The sequence below is a fragment of the Leguminivora glycinivorella genome, chromosome 17 (genome assembly GCF_023078275.1).
Source record: "Leguminivora glycinivorella isolate SPB_JAAS2020 chromosome 17, LegGlyc_1.1, whole genome shotgun sequence".
NCBI lineage: Eukaryota > Metazoa > Arthropoda > Insecta > Lepidoptera > Tortricidae > Leguminivora > Leguminivora glycinivorella.
This window is the reverse complement of record NC_062987.1, coordinates 3144215-3161343: the sequence shown is the minus strand read 5'-3', so window position 1 is coordinate 3161343 and position 17129 is coordinate 3144215. Positions and strand designations below refer to the sequence as shown.

The window sequence follows — 17129 nt, the reverse complement described above, 5'->3', positions numbered from 1 at the left end:
GACAGACACACACACAGACAGACAGACAGACAGACAGACAGACAAACAGACAGACAGACAGAAAGACAGACACATCAAACTTATAACACCCCGTCGTTTTTGCGTCGGGGGTTAAAAATGACTTGCTGTGAGTGGCCCGTAGATGTAGGTAAGTAAGGTACAGAAATTGCACATTTAATTTATTTTTTAATACAGTTGCTCAAAAAGTGCCCGTTTTTCGGCTGTTTAGCGTGCGAGAAGTTGGTTTTTACGCACTAGTGCGTAAAAAGTATGCGTTCCATTTTACGACTACTTACCGAGCTGTTTTAATATTAGTATATTTTACTAAGACGGAATAAAACTATAAACATACTATTAAGTGATTAATGTTTAAGACATTGATATTTCATACGTAATTGTTTATTTTTAGTCATACTAAACATAATTTATAAAATAGTTTATACTTTGAAAAAGTGGCTCATAATAAGTCGTGTAAACAGAACGTGAAATGGAACGAAACGCGTCGTCTGTCATTTAAAGTAGTGGCGTCTTACCAATGTTACCAACTTAATGCAAGCACGTTCAAGAACCATAATATGTTACGAGATTTGTCATAATTATTTTATGTTATTTGGAATACTTCGAGGCTGATAAATGGTCGATTGAATTAAGATGTAGGTATATATTAAGCAATCGTCTCAAATCGTAAATGTTTTTATGGCACACAATGAAATAAATAAATTGTGTTGGATGGATAGCAAAATCGAAAACATGAACGCAAGTTTAAAAGCTTCAAAGATAGGTACGTCAATGTCAATGCGAAAATTGGGAGTTCGGATTGTTTATCGTTTTATTTCGTTGTAGTAGTGTTTTTTCGCAACTGTATTAAAAAACGTCGTTCGTTACACGTGCGAGAATGTCATTCTTCTCGCACTTATAACGAAATGTACTATACTATAATAAATGTATAAAAGGATTACAACATTGCACAATAGTTATAAATAATATAGAGACATACATAATTCATAGGTAAACTCGATTGCCTCAGCCTTACCTAACAGATCCAACATTACATCTCATATTATATCACAAAAAACCTATGTGCTGTGAAACGACCTACGTCTCAGGTCGTTTTAAAAACAAAAGACAGAATAATGTGAACATTTATGTTCATTTTCTATGACGTGGTAAGTGGTCTATTATGCGTTTATAAATAGACTGATTTATATGTCATGTCATGGGTATGAGTGATACCTATACCTAGTGAATAACCGACGTAACCGTTCAGAGATGTACTTTGTACATAGATTAACTAATATGGCATTATGGCATTATTATTACTAATGCTCTTGATTCTTAAGGTGCCCTTTATATTTTATATTCAAAGAATACCAAGACTTAAGCTTATTAATGGCGTCTATATGATACTTGTCTTTTTATAAGTATCGGGGCGAGGCAAGATGATATATTTATTTTCGGGGGGTCGTCAAAATACTACGCTTGGTCACAGAGGGGGATGGGGGTCTAATTTCTTGTCACGTAACTTGTGGAATATTGGCCCAGCCGTGGGCAGCAGCGGGACGCATATATAGGCTGGTGATGATGATGACAGTTATGGAATGAAAATCATTGTTTAAAGGCCGGAAAAAGAAGCCTGACGCGCGTCATTAAAATCAAATATTAAATTTGATATAGACAAACGAATATTTATTGACAACTTTCTGCAAAAATTGATTTAAAACTTCATTTATAAATACTACGTGAAAACTACAGGGGGAGGGGGATCTTGGCATATACTGCGCTTAGTCACCCAGCCCCCCCCCCCCCCTGGGGGGCAAAAAACGCCACAAATATGGTTACGTAGTTTCGGTATGTTCCCTTATTTAAAATGTGATTTACCTTTTCTCACAAATACAGATAATGACAAATGCTATTATTATTGGCTAATTCAGGTTTATAAAGCGTTTATGAATAACGTCATTAATGTCATTATTCACTATAATTACATTGATTCACAATATAAATAACAAGAAAAGTAATTAGTAAATATAACCAACTAAACAAATGTTTATAATCTTAAGAACTACGCCGCAAACATTGGGTCGTGTTAAGAATCAAAAATTCCATGACACAATTTTATTCGAGGTATCAATTCATTTCGCTCTCACACATACGATATTACTTTAGAGCAAGCGAGATCACGTAACCAATAGTCTACCGAAATTGTTTTGAGATGCACGTGCGGTGCGTAATTCGTAATATAGACCGAAGACCGACTGAATCATCGTCCAAATATATTCCGGCATTTCCTCGCCAAAATGTATCTCTCTCTAACACTAGTACTAGACAGAGATAGAGCACAAACAGTTGATATTTACGCTCGGAATGACGTCAGACTCATTCAACATCAAATCAATGAATGTGCTAATATGGTAAGTAGGAAAGTTGGCAATAGGATGCTAGTAAAGGGCGCCAAGGGTCCAAGCAGCGTAGGGCCCTATTTTATAAAGTTACTTTATTAAAACAGTACACATTGTAACGTAGGCGGAAGTTAAATATTGCTAACGAGAGTAAGAGAGATTTAATGACTCGAGTTTGAATTATTCTTACGCCCTGACTTACGCACAATGCAAATTTTCATCACGCTTGCAAATCTTGCAATATAAAAAATACTTATGTAAAAAGAAAAAACAAGTTAAATAAAAAAAATATTTCTTAGTGCTCCTTCACACCTTATAAGGAACCTACGTCCAGCGGTGTCGGCTGTGCGTTGATACGTCAGTCAGTCAGTCAGTATTTATTTGATGTATTTAGAAGACTAAATGATTAAAATATTTAGAAAAAAAAAACGAATTGCCGTCATTGGCAAACATCGCGAGCATACGCCATGTGACATGTTATAATTAAATAAGTCGAATTCGCCACGCTGGACGCGTGCCAGCGGGAAACGGAAATGACGCCAGACGCCATTAATCTCGCTACTGTTGTTTTGTGCAATCACAGTGTAAATATTATCCAGGGTTCGAAAGGATAATTATCAACGATAATTATCACGATAATTATCACGATAATTATCGTGATAATAACAGGTGGATAATTATCAATTGATAATAACAAAAAATTGCGTCTGTGAAATAAACTATATTCTAAGTATCCAAACGTGTATTTCTGCGCTTGTTGCGTCTATCCGAACGCACGTCTAGCCGCGACACGGGGATTCCCCCAATTCACAAAAAATGTCAGTTGGTGTTATGTAAAGTCAAGTGAACTCGAATGTCATTGGTTTATTAAGTTAAATATTGTTTAGTGTGTTGAATTTGAACAATGCCGCGCGAGAAAGATCCAGTGTGGTCATTCTTTAGTTGCACGAAGACAAAAAATACTGGGTTATGGGCTCGGTGCAAAAAATGTGACAAAGAGATGCAAGGAATACTAAATAGAATGAAATCTCACGTAAAAGTATGTCAGCCGCAAGTACACATAGCAGAACCAGATCCACAGCCATCATTGCCATCAACCAGTTCCAGTTCAGTTCAGTCTCAGTCACATCTGACTGGGCAAAACACAGGTTTGGCATTTCATGTTTCTTTATGAACAGTTATATTTACAATCATAAATTATAATAATTAATCTCAAATTGTTGATACACGAGAACGAGAACAAAGATCAGTTTATTAAGTCAGTTCAAAGCTCACACGCAGACGCAATAAGAGGCCAGTAGTTTCAAGCAGCAGCAGCGCGACTCCGCGCGGCAATTTCAAATTCTAGTACCTAAATAAATTTGTATTTTGTATCGCTAATAAGAGTGATAAGAGTAATAAGACTTGTACGCGCGACGGGTCGCGTGATTATGTGAAATAACTGTCTCTAAGTAACCTCAACCTCAGTTTTTTTTTAAGAATACCTAAATAAATTAGTTTTTTTTTTGTTTAGGCAAAACAATAGAAGCTAGTGAAGAAACTGGAAGTAGCCGAAAGCAGTTATCTACACAATCGAAAATACTATGTCTTAAAAATTCCGAAGTCATAACAACAACCAAGGAATATAAGCAAAAAATTGATATGCAGGTCGGAAAATACTTTTACGCGACTAACACTCCATTCAATCATGTTGAACACGAAGAGTTTAAAAAATTATGCGCCCTTTTACGTCCTGGGTATAGACCTCCATCAGCATATGAAATAGGCAATCCCATATTAGAAAAAAATTATGCTGAGACAATGACTATATGTAAAGAAAAACTTACGAATCAAACAGTTTGCATGTCTCAGGATGGCTGGAGCAATGTTCATACTGAACCTCTGGTTTGCAGCAACATTGTTACTGCTCAAGGCGACTCAATTTTTGTTGATTGTGCGGATACAAAAGAAAATCCACACACAGCTCTTAATTTGAAGGACATCGCACTAAAATCAATCGCTAAAGCTAAGCAGGAATTAGGCGTTACTGTTAGAAGTTTTGTCACAGACAGTGCTGCTAATGAGCGATTAATGCGGAGTCATCTTGAGAAAACTGAAGACGTGGACATAATACAATATGGATGTTCAGCTCACATCTTAAATCTACTGGCTAAAGATTTGGAGATCCCTGCCGTTACCGCATCGATAATGAAAGTAATAAAATACTTTCGCAACCATCACATTCCAGCAGCTCTATACAAACAAGCAGGTGGTAAAAAGTTAGTCCTCCCTCTAGAAGTACGTTGGAACACGATGAACGACGCTATTCGCTCGTATCTGGATAACAGAGGAATTTTAGTTCAAGTTAGCCAAGACCATAAAGACAAAATCGATAGGGAGGTTATAAAAATTGTGAATGACTGTCAGATTACAATGAATGCTGTAGATTTCCTTAAAACATTGTCACCCATTGCAACAGCTCTCGACAGGATGCAACGTAATACTACCACAATAGCTATAGCTGTTGAAATATGGAATAAACTCGAGTTTGACCTGTTGGGTAACAGTGCATACCAAAATGCAAAAACAAAGAAAATCTTTTTGAGTCGTAGAGCAATGGCACTGCAAGGCTTACATTACGCTGCAAATATGGTAGATCATAGGTTCCTTGGTCGAAACCTAAACAATGAACAGAAAAAACAAGCGTATAACTTCATAACTGCTGGAGAAGTTGATGAAAACTTTGCTCCTTTCATAATGGCACTAACAGCAAAAGCTTACCCTTTTCCCAAATTCATGTTTGGCGAAACGTTCAAGAACACCTGCCCTATTTTGTGGTGGACTTCCGTGACTCTAGAAGATGAAGAGAGATGGCCACAAAAAGAAAAGTTCGTAAAGTTTTGTGAACAGTTATTAACCGCAATAGCTTCAACTGCACCATTAGAGAGATGTTTTTCATCATTTGGGCTAGTGCAGTCAAAGCTAAGAAACAGACTGGGCAATGAAAAGGCTGCAAAGCTGGTATTCTTGTTTAAATATTATAACCAAGAGGATAAAACCAAGAAGCAAGATCTTAGTTGGATTTTAGAGGAACAAATAAGTTCTACTGAAGCTGTAGCAACGACAATGCCAATGGAAATAGAATCACCATCGGATGAAGATATTCCTTTGGCTTCTTTGGTCAAGTAATTTATGTTCAAATCTGACGAACACAGATTTTCATTAAATCTACTGTTAATTATTAGTGTTGATTTGTGTAGTATGTTATGTAAGAAAAATTAACAATTTTTTGTTTTTAAACAATAAACCACTGATATTTCTTCTGAAACAATTTTACAAATGATCTTTTAATACTGGTGATAATAATCGATAATTATCCGATAATTATCGGATAATTATCGGATAATTATCCGATAATTATCACGGGTCGTTATTATCTTGATAATTTCGAACCCTGATATTATCTAAAAGAATTACTTCTAAGGCCGGCAACACAGTCGTAAAATTCATAAACTTAAAAAATCATAATCTTATGAAATCAGATCGAGTGCCTTGCCAGTCTTGCCACACACATTCTTAAAATTCTGATTATTCGTAATATGTCAGATCAATCCGAAAAAAATAATAATCTTAAAAAATAAGACTGTGTGTACGTACGTGTAAGTTGCGAAATTGTACGTAAATCCGTGCACTCGATCTGATTTCATAAGATTATGATTTTTTAAGATTATGAATTTTAAGACTTAAATCAAAATACTGGTCTTAAAATTTTGATTGTGTCAGAGTATTTTTAACCAACTCAGACCGTTAATGTACCTACACCTACCCTACCTACTGTCGAGTTCGAGTTCTACTATAGTATGGTGCTTTAGTGTTTGACTGATTTAGCTCCGGTCTACCTTTCTACTTTTGTTTAAATCAAAAATACTGATGTTAATATTTATATTGTGTCAGGGCCCGTTCTGGCTTAAACATCTTTGATATTCCTTCACTATTTTCTTTTATTCAATTCATTAATAATGGAATTAATTATATACTAGTGATGGGGTTCTTCAAAAAGGATTGTACAGATTTCGTAATTTCTAAAGAGTCGCTTCAGAGATTAATATTCTGGAGTCTGGAGTTACAAGCGTCCATAGGTTACGGTCCCAGAGACTTGGCAATTTTTTATGTCTGAGCACAGAATATATAATAGTACAAGTACAGAAGGCCCACTGCTATGATGTTCACGAAATGCCGCCTTTTAAATGCCTACAATTTTTTTACAAAGAATCCAGCCGCACGTGCGCAGCGTCGGATGATAGGGTTGCCTATGGATTAAAACGAATTAATTACTCAGATAAAATTTTATACTATTATATTTAAGTCTTGGGTACTTTCTAGGTATATATACAGTATTTTGGTTTAAGTTCCAACATCACAAGCCTTATTGAACTTTTCCGTGGGACTTAATCAATAGTAGATCTATGTAAGAATGTCCTATGGTACATATTTTATTCATGGTGTCTATTTAACTTAGCATTGTTAGCCATTCCACACGCGGACATCGCATATGAACCTTAAAAAAAACTCGCAACGGAATGAGATTGATACAAGATTGAAATTGATACAAGTGCGTGCCTCTTCGCACGTTTATCGTACGACGTTTTTCAGTACAGGTCCCTCCGAAGTTTCGACCTGACGTATAATGAACAACTTGCACTAGTGCGTAAAAAAAACACCATCTGTACTAAAATATAACAATAGAAAGTGCGAACGTGCGTTCCGTTGAGAACGCGCGCCACGCGGCCGCCGGCATGTACTTGTAGCAAGGCGATAGAATCGCGGAGTGAGCCGCCCCTGGTCTGAGCAGTCTGAGCGGTTAGCCTATTTACATCCATACATATTTACATAATAGTACATTACGATACAATTGGGAAAAAGAAAGAAACGAGTTATTTTTTAGGGTTCCGTAGTCACCTAGGAACCCTTATAGTTTCGCCATGTCTGTCTGTCCGTCCGTCCGTCCGTCCGTCCGTCCGCGGATAATCTCAGTAACCGTTAGCACTAGAAAGCTGAAATTTGGTACCAATATGTATATCAATCACGCCAACAAAGTGCTAAAATAAAAATTGGAAAGAAATGATTTATTAGGGTACCCCCCCTACATGTAAAGTGGGGGCTGATATTTTTTTTCATTCCAACCCCAATGTGTGATATATTGTTGGATAGGTATTAAAAAATGAATAAGGGTTTACTAAGATAGTTTTTTGATAATATTAATATTTTCGGAAATAATCGCTCCTAAAGGAAAAAAAAGTGCGTCCCCCCCCCTCTAACTTTTGAACCATAAGTTTAAAAAATATGAAAAAAATCAAAATAGTAGAACTTTATAAAGACTTTCTAGGAAAATTATTTTGAACTTGATAGGTTCAGTAGTTTTTGAGAAAAATACGGAAAACTACGGAACCCTACACTGAGCGTGGCCCGACACGCTCTTGGCCGGTTTTTTAATCGTTAAAAAACATACTGTTTGGCGTAACGCTGAATATAAACTATAATTGTCCCTGCCCAAAGTAACGGACTGGTTCAGGTAAAGTAACGGTAGTGCGTACAGTTAATAGTGTTAATACCCTGTGGGGCCGGTTCCAAACAGGTAAACAGAGAGATAAGTGTACAACATGTACATTGTACATGTAATGAATGAATTTAAAAAAATCTCGATGTGGAACGTTGAGACTTGCGCGAACTCACATAGTTTATATTACTTATATACGTTTTAGGTTTTCGTTTCATCGTTTTGGATAGAGCCGATAGAGGTAATACAAAATTAGAAAAAGAAGTCAAAAAACCCTGGTATTTAAGCCTTATTCAACTAGCTACGGTAAAATAAAAAATAAACACGCCAAATAATAATCGTCGACAAAAACAATCTAATGTTGTCATCAAATAGGGTAATTGTATAAGGAATTATGAAATCGCCTACACGTTTGCTGCCTATCATGAAAAAAAGAACCATCCATACAGTTCTTTCCGTTTTCGGCAGTTTCGTTCAATACTACTTTAACTCTCTTCAATAAAATATAAGGAATTAAAACAATTGGTGAATTCAAACAACAAGATCATTGCATGAAGGAAAAAACAAAATCCCGCACTAAAAATTAATAAATATCAAAATAAACCTTTTTTTTAACAAAATATTATAGCAAATTAATCACAATAAAAAAGCAAAAAGATTATTCCATGATGCCTCCTGTGAGGATTGAACTCACGACCCCTGGTTTACGAGACCAGTGCTCTACCACTGAGCTAAAGAGGCGATGAGAAGCGTCGCCAAATACACGGTCACATTCTATAAGCTCATCCGATAACGTTCAACGCCTAATAATTCAGAGTGCCAATGCTACTTTTTACCAAAAACGACGTAATAAAAGAATTTTTTAGAAAATAATGTCTCATCTATTCATTTTATATTGTCTGCGCTGATTTATTTTCAATATAAGAAAAAAATACAAGTTCGTGAATGAAATTTGAATTTTCCTCGAACGACATAAAGTTCATTTTGTCGTTTTTGTAGTTCACTATTGAAGAATCAATTCGCGCCCGTCTTTATTCTAATCGTACGAAATACATAGTAATATTAGCTAAAAAAAACAGTTCTACCTTTAGTGTGATTTGCTACTAACATTATGAAGACGGGACGTCGATACAGCCGTGAGTAAACTTACCTTGAAGACATGATTTCCTTTTCTGAAACAAAAATAAATAAATATTCAGGAAGATCAATAAAATAAACAATATCCTGATCCTGAATAAGGAAGATCAATAAAATAAACATTATCCTGAATTAACTATGCGATAAAAATAACAAACCAAGAAAATTTTTAAAGAATGCAAAAAGATTGCCGAAACCCGGGATCGAACCAGGGACCTTTAGATCTTCAGTCTAACGCTCTCCCAACTGAGCTATTTCGGCCAGTTGGTGAGTGGCCGGAAATTACGATCAGAATCCACAATCGTATGTTTGCCAAGACTTTCATAGAATTTTAATTAAATTATGTTTACCACAAGTTAAAACACCCATTAAAACTATAAAAATAATTCGTTAATAGTCAGTAACATTGAAATGCGTAGCAAAATCGATGTTTTATACAAACCACTCAACAATGATACTAGAGGCGCCATCTATCTGTTACTGGTGGAACTGCCGCGACATGTAGTGAGCCAGTAGTACTAATGGCTTTGAAAGTTTTTTTTTACAGTGGATTGACTAATGGATGTTTTTCGAGTGTAATGTAATGTAACATACTTTTATTAATTTAGCAGCAAGGATGATAACACCGGGACAGACAAAGCCCATACAAAAAACCGGCCAAGAGCGTGTCGGGCCACGCTCAGTGTAGGGTTCCGGAGTTTTCCGTATTTTTCTCAAAAACTACTGAACCTATCAAGTTCAAAACAATTTTTCTAGAAAGTATTTATAAAGTTCTGCTTTTGTGATTTTTTTCATATTTTTTAAACATATGGTTCAAAAGTTAGAGGGGGGGGGACGCACTTTTTTTTCCTTTAGGAGCGATTATTTCCGAAAATATTAATATTATCAAAAAACAATCTTAGCAAACCCTTATTCATTTTTGAATACCTATCCAACAATATATCACACGTTGGGGTTGGAATGAAAAAAAATATCAGCCCCCCCTTTACATGTAGGGGGGTACCCTAATAAAACATTTTTTTCCATTTTTTATTTTTGCACTTTGTTGGCGTGATTGATATACATATTGGTACCAAATTTCAGCTTTCTAGTGCTAACGGTTACTGAGATTATCCGCGGACGGACGGACGGACGGACGGACGGACGGACGGACGGACGGACGGACGGACGGACGGACGGACGGACGGACAGACGGACGGACAGACAGACATGGCGAAACTATAAGGGTTCCTAGTTGGCTACGGAACCCTAAAAAGCGTAGAAATGTATGGCCCTTTAGGCTTAAAACTAGACGGCGCAGTTTCGCAGCCTGGAAGTGGCCAAAATCATATTTTCCCCAAATATTTTTGCGTGTTTTTATAATAACATGCTCCTTTATTTTAATATCATGATATCACTTCAGTACACATTTTGAAGAAATAAATTTGTAGGCATCATCAGTGTAGTTATGATAGTATTTAATAGGTGGCGCTAAAAACTTGAGGTATGATTCTAAGAATTCGTAAGATTTAGCAGTAAAGTAATAAAGTTAAATAGTTCTTCCTACATTGACACTGTAATTAGCTCTTTGTTTTTATTTTTAATGTTCATTGTTTATGTTATGTGACCTGTTGTACAGTCAGCCAAGACAGTGGTTTACCACTTTTCAACTCTATTTCAAACACATAAGGTTGAAAAGTGGTAAATCACTTTCTTGGCTGACTGTGCTCCTTAAATAATTAATATTAATAAATAAAACAATTCTATAAATGCTAGAGAGATAAATATATTCCATGTTGAAAATATAATATATTAATATAGTCTCACAAAAAAAGTACCAATTAAAAAGTTGTAATATGGCTGATGGGTCATCCATCCAGTTTTTTTTTTTATTTTGTTGATTTGAGTAGGTAGCCACTTTCTGAATTCTTCACTTTTTTGTCAAAGTGTCACACTTAACCAGAGACGTTAACTATTTGAAATAAAAGCATTTCAAATAGAAATACAAAATACCTATTTTGTATTTAGTATTTTAAATACTTTTATCGAAAACTATTTTGTATTTTATTTGAAGTACTTTTTAGGGTTCCGTAGTCAACTAGGAACCCTTATAGTTTCGCCATGTCTGTCTGTCCGTCCGTCCGTCCGTCCGTCCGTCCGTCCGTCCGTCCGTCCGTCCGTCCGTCCGTCCGTCCGTCCGTCCGCGGATAATCTCAGTAACCGTAAGCACTAGAAAGCTGAAATTTGGTACCAATATGTATATCAATCACGCCAACAAAGTGCAAAAATAAAAAATTAAAAAAAATGTTTTATTAGGGTACCCCCCCTACATGTAAAGTGGGGGCTGAGATTTTTTTTCATTCCAACCCCAACGTGTGATATATTGTTGGATAGGTATTTAAAAATGAAAAAGGGTTTACTAAGATCATTTTTTGATAACATTAATAGTTTCGGAAATAATCGCTTGTAAAGGAAAAAAAAGTGCGTCCCCCCCCCTCTAACTTTTGAACCCTACGTTCAAAAAATATGAAAAAAATCACAATAGTAGAACTTTATAAAAACTTTCTAGGAAAATTATTTTGAACTTGATAGGTTCAGTAGTTTTTGAGAAAAATACGGAAAACTACGGAACCCTACACTGAGCGTGACCCGACACGCTCTTGGCCGGTTTTTAGTACACGTATTTTGCATTTCCTACCACTTCAAAATACAAAATGCTTTTTGTCACTTTTTTTGACGTAAGATAGATGGTACCTAGCACGTATTCTTCGTATGTTAATTGTACGAGGTAGGTACGTAAACCTCCGTTTTATTATATTTATGAGATATTTCTCTACTATAGGAAAAGTATTAGCTAACAAAATAACGAATAACGAAGATCAGATTTATACTTCAAAATCTCTTACACCTAATAATGAGCTCTGTGAATTCGGGCCAGTTACGATCACTGAAATAAATAAAACTATAAATAAACTTAATACTAACACTAGTTCGGGACTAGACGGAGTTACTACTAAAGCTATAAAATGTATACAAAGCCATATTGTTAATGAGTTAGCAGGTTGCCTCAATAAATGCTTAAAACTTGGCACCTTTCCTGATAGTCTCAAGGTCGCTAAAGTAACACCCATACATAAATCCGGTACTAAAGTAGACCCTGGAAACTATAGACCAATTTCGGTGCTGCCCATTCCATCTAAAGTTATGGAGACTATAATTCGATGCCGTTTTGAAAGTTACCTTAAGTCAATAAATTTCCTGTATGATAAACAGTACGGTTTCCGGCCTCAATCAAACACTCTTACAGCAACGGTAGATTTAGTCACAAAGATTAAGGTTGCAATAGACCAAAAGAAAGTAGCGCTAGGGATTTTTATTGATTTAAAAAAAGCCTTTGACACCGTTAGCCATAAAATACTCCTCCAAAAACTGGCAGACATAGGTGTCAAAGGCACCGCCTATAAAATGTTCGAGTCTTACCTCTCAAATCGGAAACAAATAGTAAAAATTGGTCAGAGTGAAAGCAAACCCTTACCAGTAACATGTGGCGTCCCTCAAGGGTCAATTTTAGGACCATTGCTTTTCCTTGTATACATAAACAACATTCACGAAATTGGCCTTAGGGGTGATATAACCTTATATGCTGACGACACCAGTCTTTTCTATTTTGGCCATTCTATTCAGGATTTGATTAACGAAGCACAGTCTGATTTAAATACATTAAATAGCTGGTTCCAAACGAATCTACTTACCATTAATGTTAACAAAACAAATTATATAATATTTGCTCCTAAAAACAAGAAACTACAATTTAGCGAAACCTTAAAGATAAACAACCAAAGCATAAATAGAGTTGACCATGAAAAATACTTGGGCCTTATACTTGATAAGCAACTTACTTGGAAAACCCACGTTGAAAAAATTCGAACTAAAATAACCTCACTGACTGGAGCTTTACGTGGCATAGCCCGATGTCTTCCGAAACAAATTTGCTATACAATCTATAACTCTCTGGTAAAACCCCATATAGACTACCTTATCGAAATATGGGGCTCAGCTGCAGCTACATATATAAACAGTATACAGAGGTCACAAAACAAGTTAGTAAAAGTTCTATTTAAATACAACCATTTAACACCTACATCTCAAATCTATAAAGAGACCAAAATAATGAATATCACTCAGACCTATATATATTACACTTGTCTTCTAATTCGTAAAATTATGCGTAAGGACCTTCATATACAAATAACATTTACTAAGAAACACAATGTCCAAAAAATGAAATTAAGAAACGCTAACAACCTAATACTCCGGACCCCCCGCACTAATTACGGAAAAAATAGCTTACTCTATGAAGGTGCCAATTTATATAATAAGCTACCGGATACCATAAAGAATGCTACATCTAATACAACTTTTAAAAAATTACTTAAGCAGCATGTCTTAAATAGCTTTAATACAAAAAAATAAACATAATAATCTAACTACTACAAATACATAAGTAATAACATAAATGTACAATAATTAAAATGTCAAATTATAAATGTTAAACGGCTCGATAATATTAATTACTATAATCTATATATATAATTTAATAACTATGCCTCAATATTAATAAAATATTGAAAAGTGGGCTATTGACTAAAATAGCTTATTTTAAATTATGATTTAAAATATGCACTGAAACATATAATGCAAACATATAATTACAGAATACAGCATGTTTATTTATAAGTGCATCCGCTGTTTTTAGCTGTGTTTTGACTTAGTTGTTATCGCTATAGTAATATTCTGATCGCTTGCGGAGCGCGGGCGCGCGCCTGTGTTCGCATTTACCATATTCCCGATTGGCGTAATCGTAACGCATCCGCGTCCTGCGGCTCTGGTTATCTGAGAGCTCGCGCCTGCGCTCGCGAAGCATAATGATTCTGCGCATGGTAACTGACTAAGAAGTGCCGCGGGCGAAATAAAATCTCTATGTACCCGCAATTATAAACGCAAATGTCTATTTAGTTTTAAGTTTAGATTATAAATTTGCACTTTAATGTTATAACAAATTAAACATTTGTAATCGTCAAGATAAATTATTTGTATATAGTACTCATTTAAGTGAATTGTAAAATTCTTATGAGTAATAAAGATTCTTTAAACCTATATTTTGATTTATATGTATTCATGTCATGAAATAAAACTATGGAAACTGATTATATCGCGTATACAAACTTACAATACATCCCGACTTTGAACACTTTACATGCACGTTTGGAAGTGTTGAATTTAATGTTTTACAAAAGCACCACGGAAAAGCACTCTTATTTTCAGTGCTGCCAACATAGTGGTACTTCCTATAATAATAGAAGTTCGACCAATGGAATACTATTTCTTGCAAGATCCCACAGCAACCTGACCGCGTACATCGAAATATCGGGGAAAGTCGATATCTATTCGTATAATGACTAGGCATTTCTATTACTTAATTGGGTATAGCTGTATATGGTTAATTAATTTTACTATTATTTTAGTTTTTTTTTTTCATTACATATTGCAGTATTTTATTTCATTAGATTTTTATAATATTAAAAGAGACGGAGACAGTCCATTTTTAGCTTCATTATTTAACGTGTTAGTTTTATACTTTTATAGAACCAGGTTTCTGGGCTTTCTGGTAATTCTGTGTTTTAAACATCTTTAAATTAAAAGTTTAATCTAAATGTCAAAAAAAGTATTTTATTTTATAAAAGTATTTTGAAAATAGTATTTTCAAAAATAAAATAAAATAAAATAATAATAAAATAAAATACTTTTTTTACCTATTTTGCATTTTGTATTTCAAATACCTTTTTGTAAAACTATTTCGTATTTTTATTTGAAATAGGTAAAAAATCAAAGTATTTGCATTTTGTATTTAAATACATTGCACTACCTATTTTTTAACATCTCTGCACTTAACTTATAATTGTAGATATGGTTTATTATTTTTATGTAGGGTTTTTTTTGGGAACCACATAGTGTAAAGCACACCACGAAGCAAAGTGTTTGCATAGTAAATATCCAATGTAGACATGGAAAACGAGTGTGCTGAGACAGCCCAGGAACTTCTGTATTAGCCATTTGACGAGCTATGACATTTCCTCATGACATGCCTAGCTGTGTGTAATGTTTACAAACACAATTTGTATATTTTTAGCCACTTGTTTCTTCTTTTTCTTTGTCATATCCTCATGGCTGAGGGACGTGACGAATGCGGACACTCTTCACTTCTTCAGTTGTCTCCACGCCACTCAATCTTGGGCCCGGTGCATGCTGGCCGGCCGGACTAAAATGGACATAAAAAAAATTATTTACCTGGTTCTGGGACAGCCTGAACAGCCTTGTCTTGAGCTACGTTTCCAACATCATCCAGCACAACCCCGCAGCTCTTATAAAGATGACTGCGTATCTTTAACAGCTTGTCAGTCTGACGGAAAGCTTTTATTTCATCCTGCAATAAAATATTGGCCAATAAACTGTAAGTTTTATTGCTAGTGGGGTGCTCTAGTCTGACTAACCCCTCAAGTGGCTAGCTGCCTTAATGTCCCTCATTATTCCAAACACTGAAAAATCATATATGCCACTTAATGGGCTAAGCAAATCAAAGCATGACAAAGCATATTGCCACTGTTTGTCATGTTGAAACCATGAAATCTTTAAATGAACTCCCTGTTACTTTATTTGAAGTTGTTGCTAAGTTACATTGGACAGTCTTTAATCCAAATAATTTTTAAATTATTACAATATTGTTGGCTTAACATTGTAATAAATAACTTTCATGTTGAGATTTCGAAATAATATTTAGAAATCTCAAATATTGCATCAAATGTACATATTCATAGTACATGGCCTACAAGCACAAAGAAGGATTGCAAAATTATTTATTAACCCTTTGATTGGTTTTATAATGTGTCATTTGCGAAAAAAGCCTAAAATGAGTTTTAGTCTCCAAGACAAGAGCAGACAAGTAAGTAATATAAGAATTAAGAATATGATTACAAATAATATTTGTATAACTACTCACTGAACTTATGATACCAAAAAAGCCTGTTTGATTTCACATTTACGTAACGTATAGGAGCTAACATAAACCAATAGATTCTCACCTTTAATTCCTTCAGTCTGGTATGAGACCTACTACTATAGCATTGTCGAACATGAGACGCTGACCATTCATCCCCGTTGCTACTCAACACCGCCGGAACCGAGCTGCGGGCCCGAATATCACTAACATTGCCCCTTCCGCGCGCTGGAGACGGCCTAGCCGGAGACTTAGCTTTTCCGGGGTCCAGAGATTGTAACGTCTTTCTAGGCTTTACTAACGGCCTTTTAACTACTTTTTCTACACGTACTTCGGGCACATAATCGTTTAACACTGTCGGAAGTTCACTAAAAACACTAGAACTCGCGGCCGAAACAGATGGTTTCGCGCCAACGCGCACTGACGACGGTACTTCGTGTCGTGTCACATTTGAACTAGATTTTAGACTAGTACGTGATCGGTTGAATACGCGAGACATTACTCTACTGTAATTAGCTTTAGTGTTCTTATTAAAATCCATAAAAAGAGCGTCTAATGGCACTATTATGGACTTCAAAACAGAAGTTGTTGTGACAGCAGACAGCACTGATTGTGAAAGATGTGCTGTCAAGCGTGAAATACAGAGAAGAAAAAAACACAGAGCAGAAACTAAACGTTTATTTTAGTCAATTTAATTTAATCAAATACTATGTAAACTCTACGAGTTAATACGTGCAGCTTGGTGCCAAAGTTGGCAACATGCACACTAGCGCTCCTAGCGGCATGAGTTGATCGAAATAGTTTAGTTTCATACAGTATAAAATTAAAAAAAGTCACATATTCTTATTTTTTTGTTTTATTCCGTCTAAAAATGTTAAAGTAGATCAAGTAATAGCATTTTCTATTTTAATTTACTAAAATAAAAGTCTGAACAACTACTTTGATCAACTCGTACCGCTAGATGGCGCTAGTAAAATTGTTGCCGTTCCAATGTATGGGAAACGTCAGAAGCTGCACGTATTAT

At 35.3% G+C, this 17129-nt stretch overlaps 3 protein-coding genes and 2 non-coding genes across 5 annotated transcripts in view; 2 read left to right on the top strand and 3 right to left on the bottom strand.

The window, feature by feature from the left end:
- Window positions 1-16652, bottom strand: part of LOC125235089 — a 241470-nt gene extending 224818 nt beyond the window's left edge. The window contains exons 1-3 of the mRNA XM_048141519.1: window positions 16191-16652; window positions 15400-15535; window positions 9086-9107 (exon numbers count right to left, since the gene is read on the bottom strand). Coding sequence (XP_047997476.1) covers window positions 9086-9107; window positions 15400-15535; window positions 16191-16646 — 614 coding nt within the window. The 5' untranslated portion in view covers window positions 16647-16652. The remainder of the gene's footprint in view (window positions 1-9085; window positions 9108-15399; window positions 15536-16190) is intronic.
- The window catches only part of LOC125235092 (poly(A) RNA polymerase, mitochondrial), a 52986-nt gene that overhangs the window by 21750 nt on the left and 14107 nt on the right, over window positions 1-17129 (top strand). The window lies entirely within an intron of this gene.
- On the top strand, window positions 3002-5822 carry LOC125235091. Its single transcript, XM_048141525.1, has 2 exons — window positions 3002-3547; window positions 3913-5822. Exons 1-2 carry the CDS (start codon window positions 3304-3306, stop codon window positions 5565-5567), a joined length of 1899 nt encoding a protein of 632 aa, XP_047997482.1. The 5' UTR covers window positions 3002-3303; the 3' UTR covers window positions 5568-5822.
- On the bottom strand, window positions 8605-8676 carry Trnat-cgu. Its single transcript has one exon. It is a non-coding gene; the product is annotated as a tRNA-Thr (tRNA).
- Window positions 9261-9333, bottom strand: Trnaf-gaa. Its single transcript has one exon. It is a non-coding gene; the product is annotated as a tRNA-Phe (tRNA).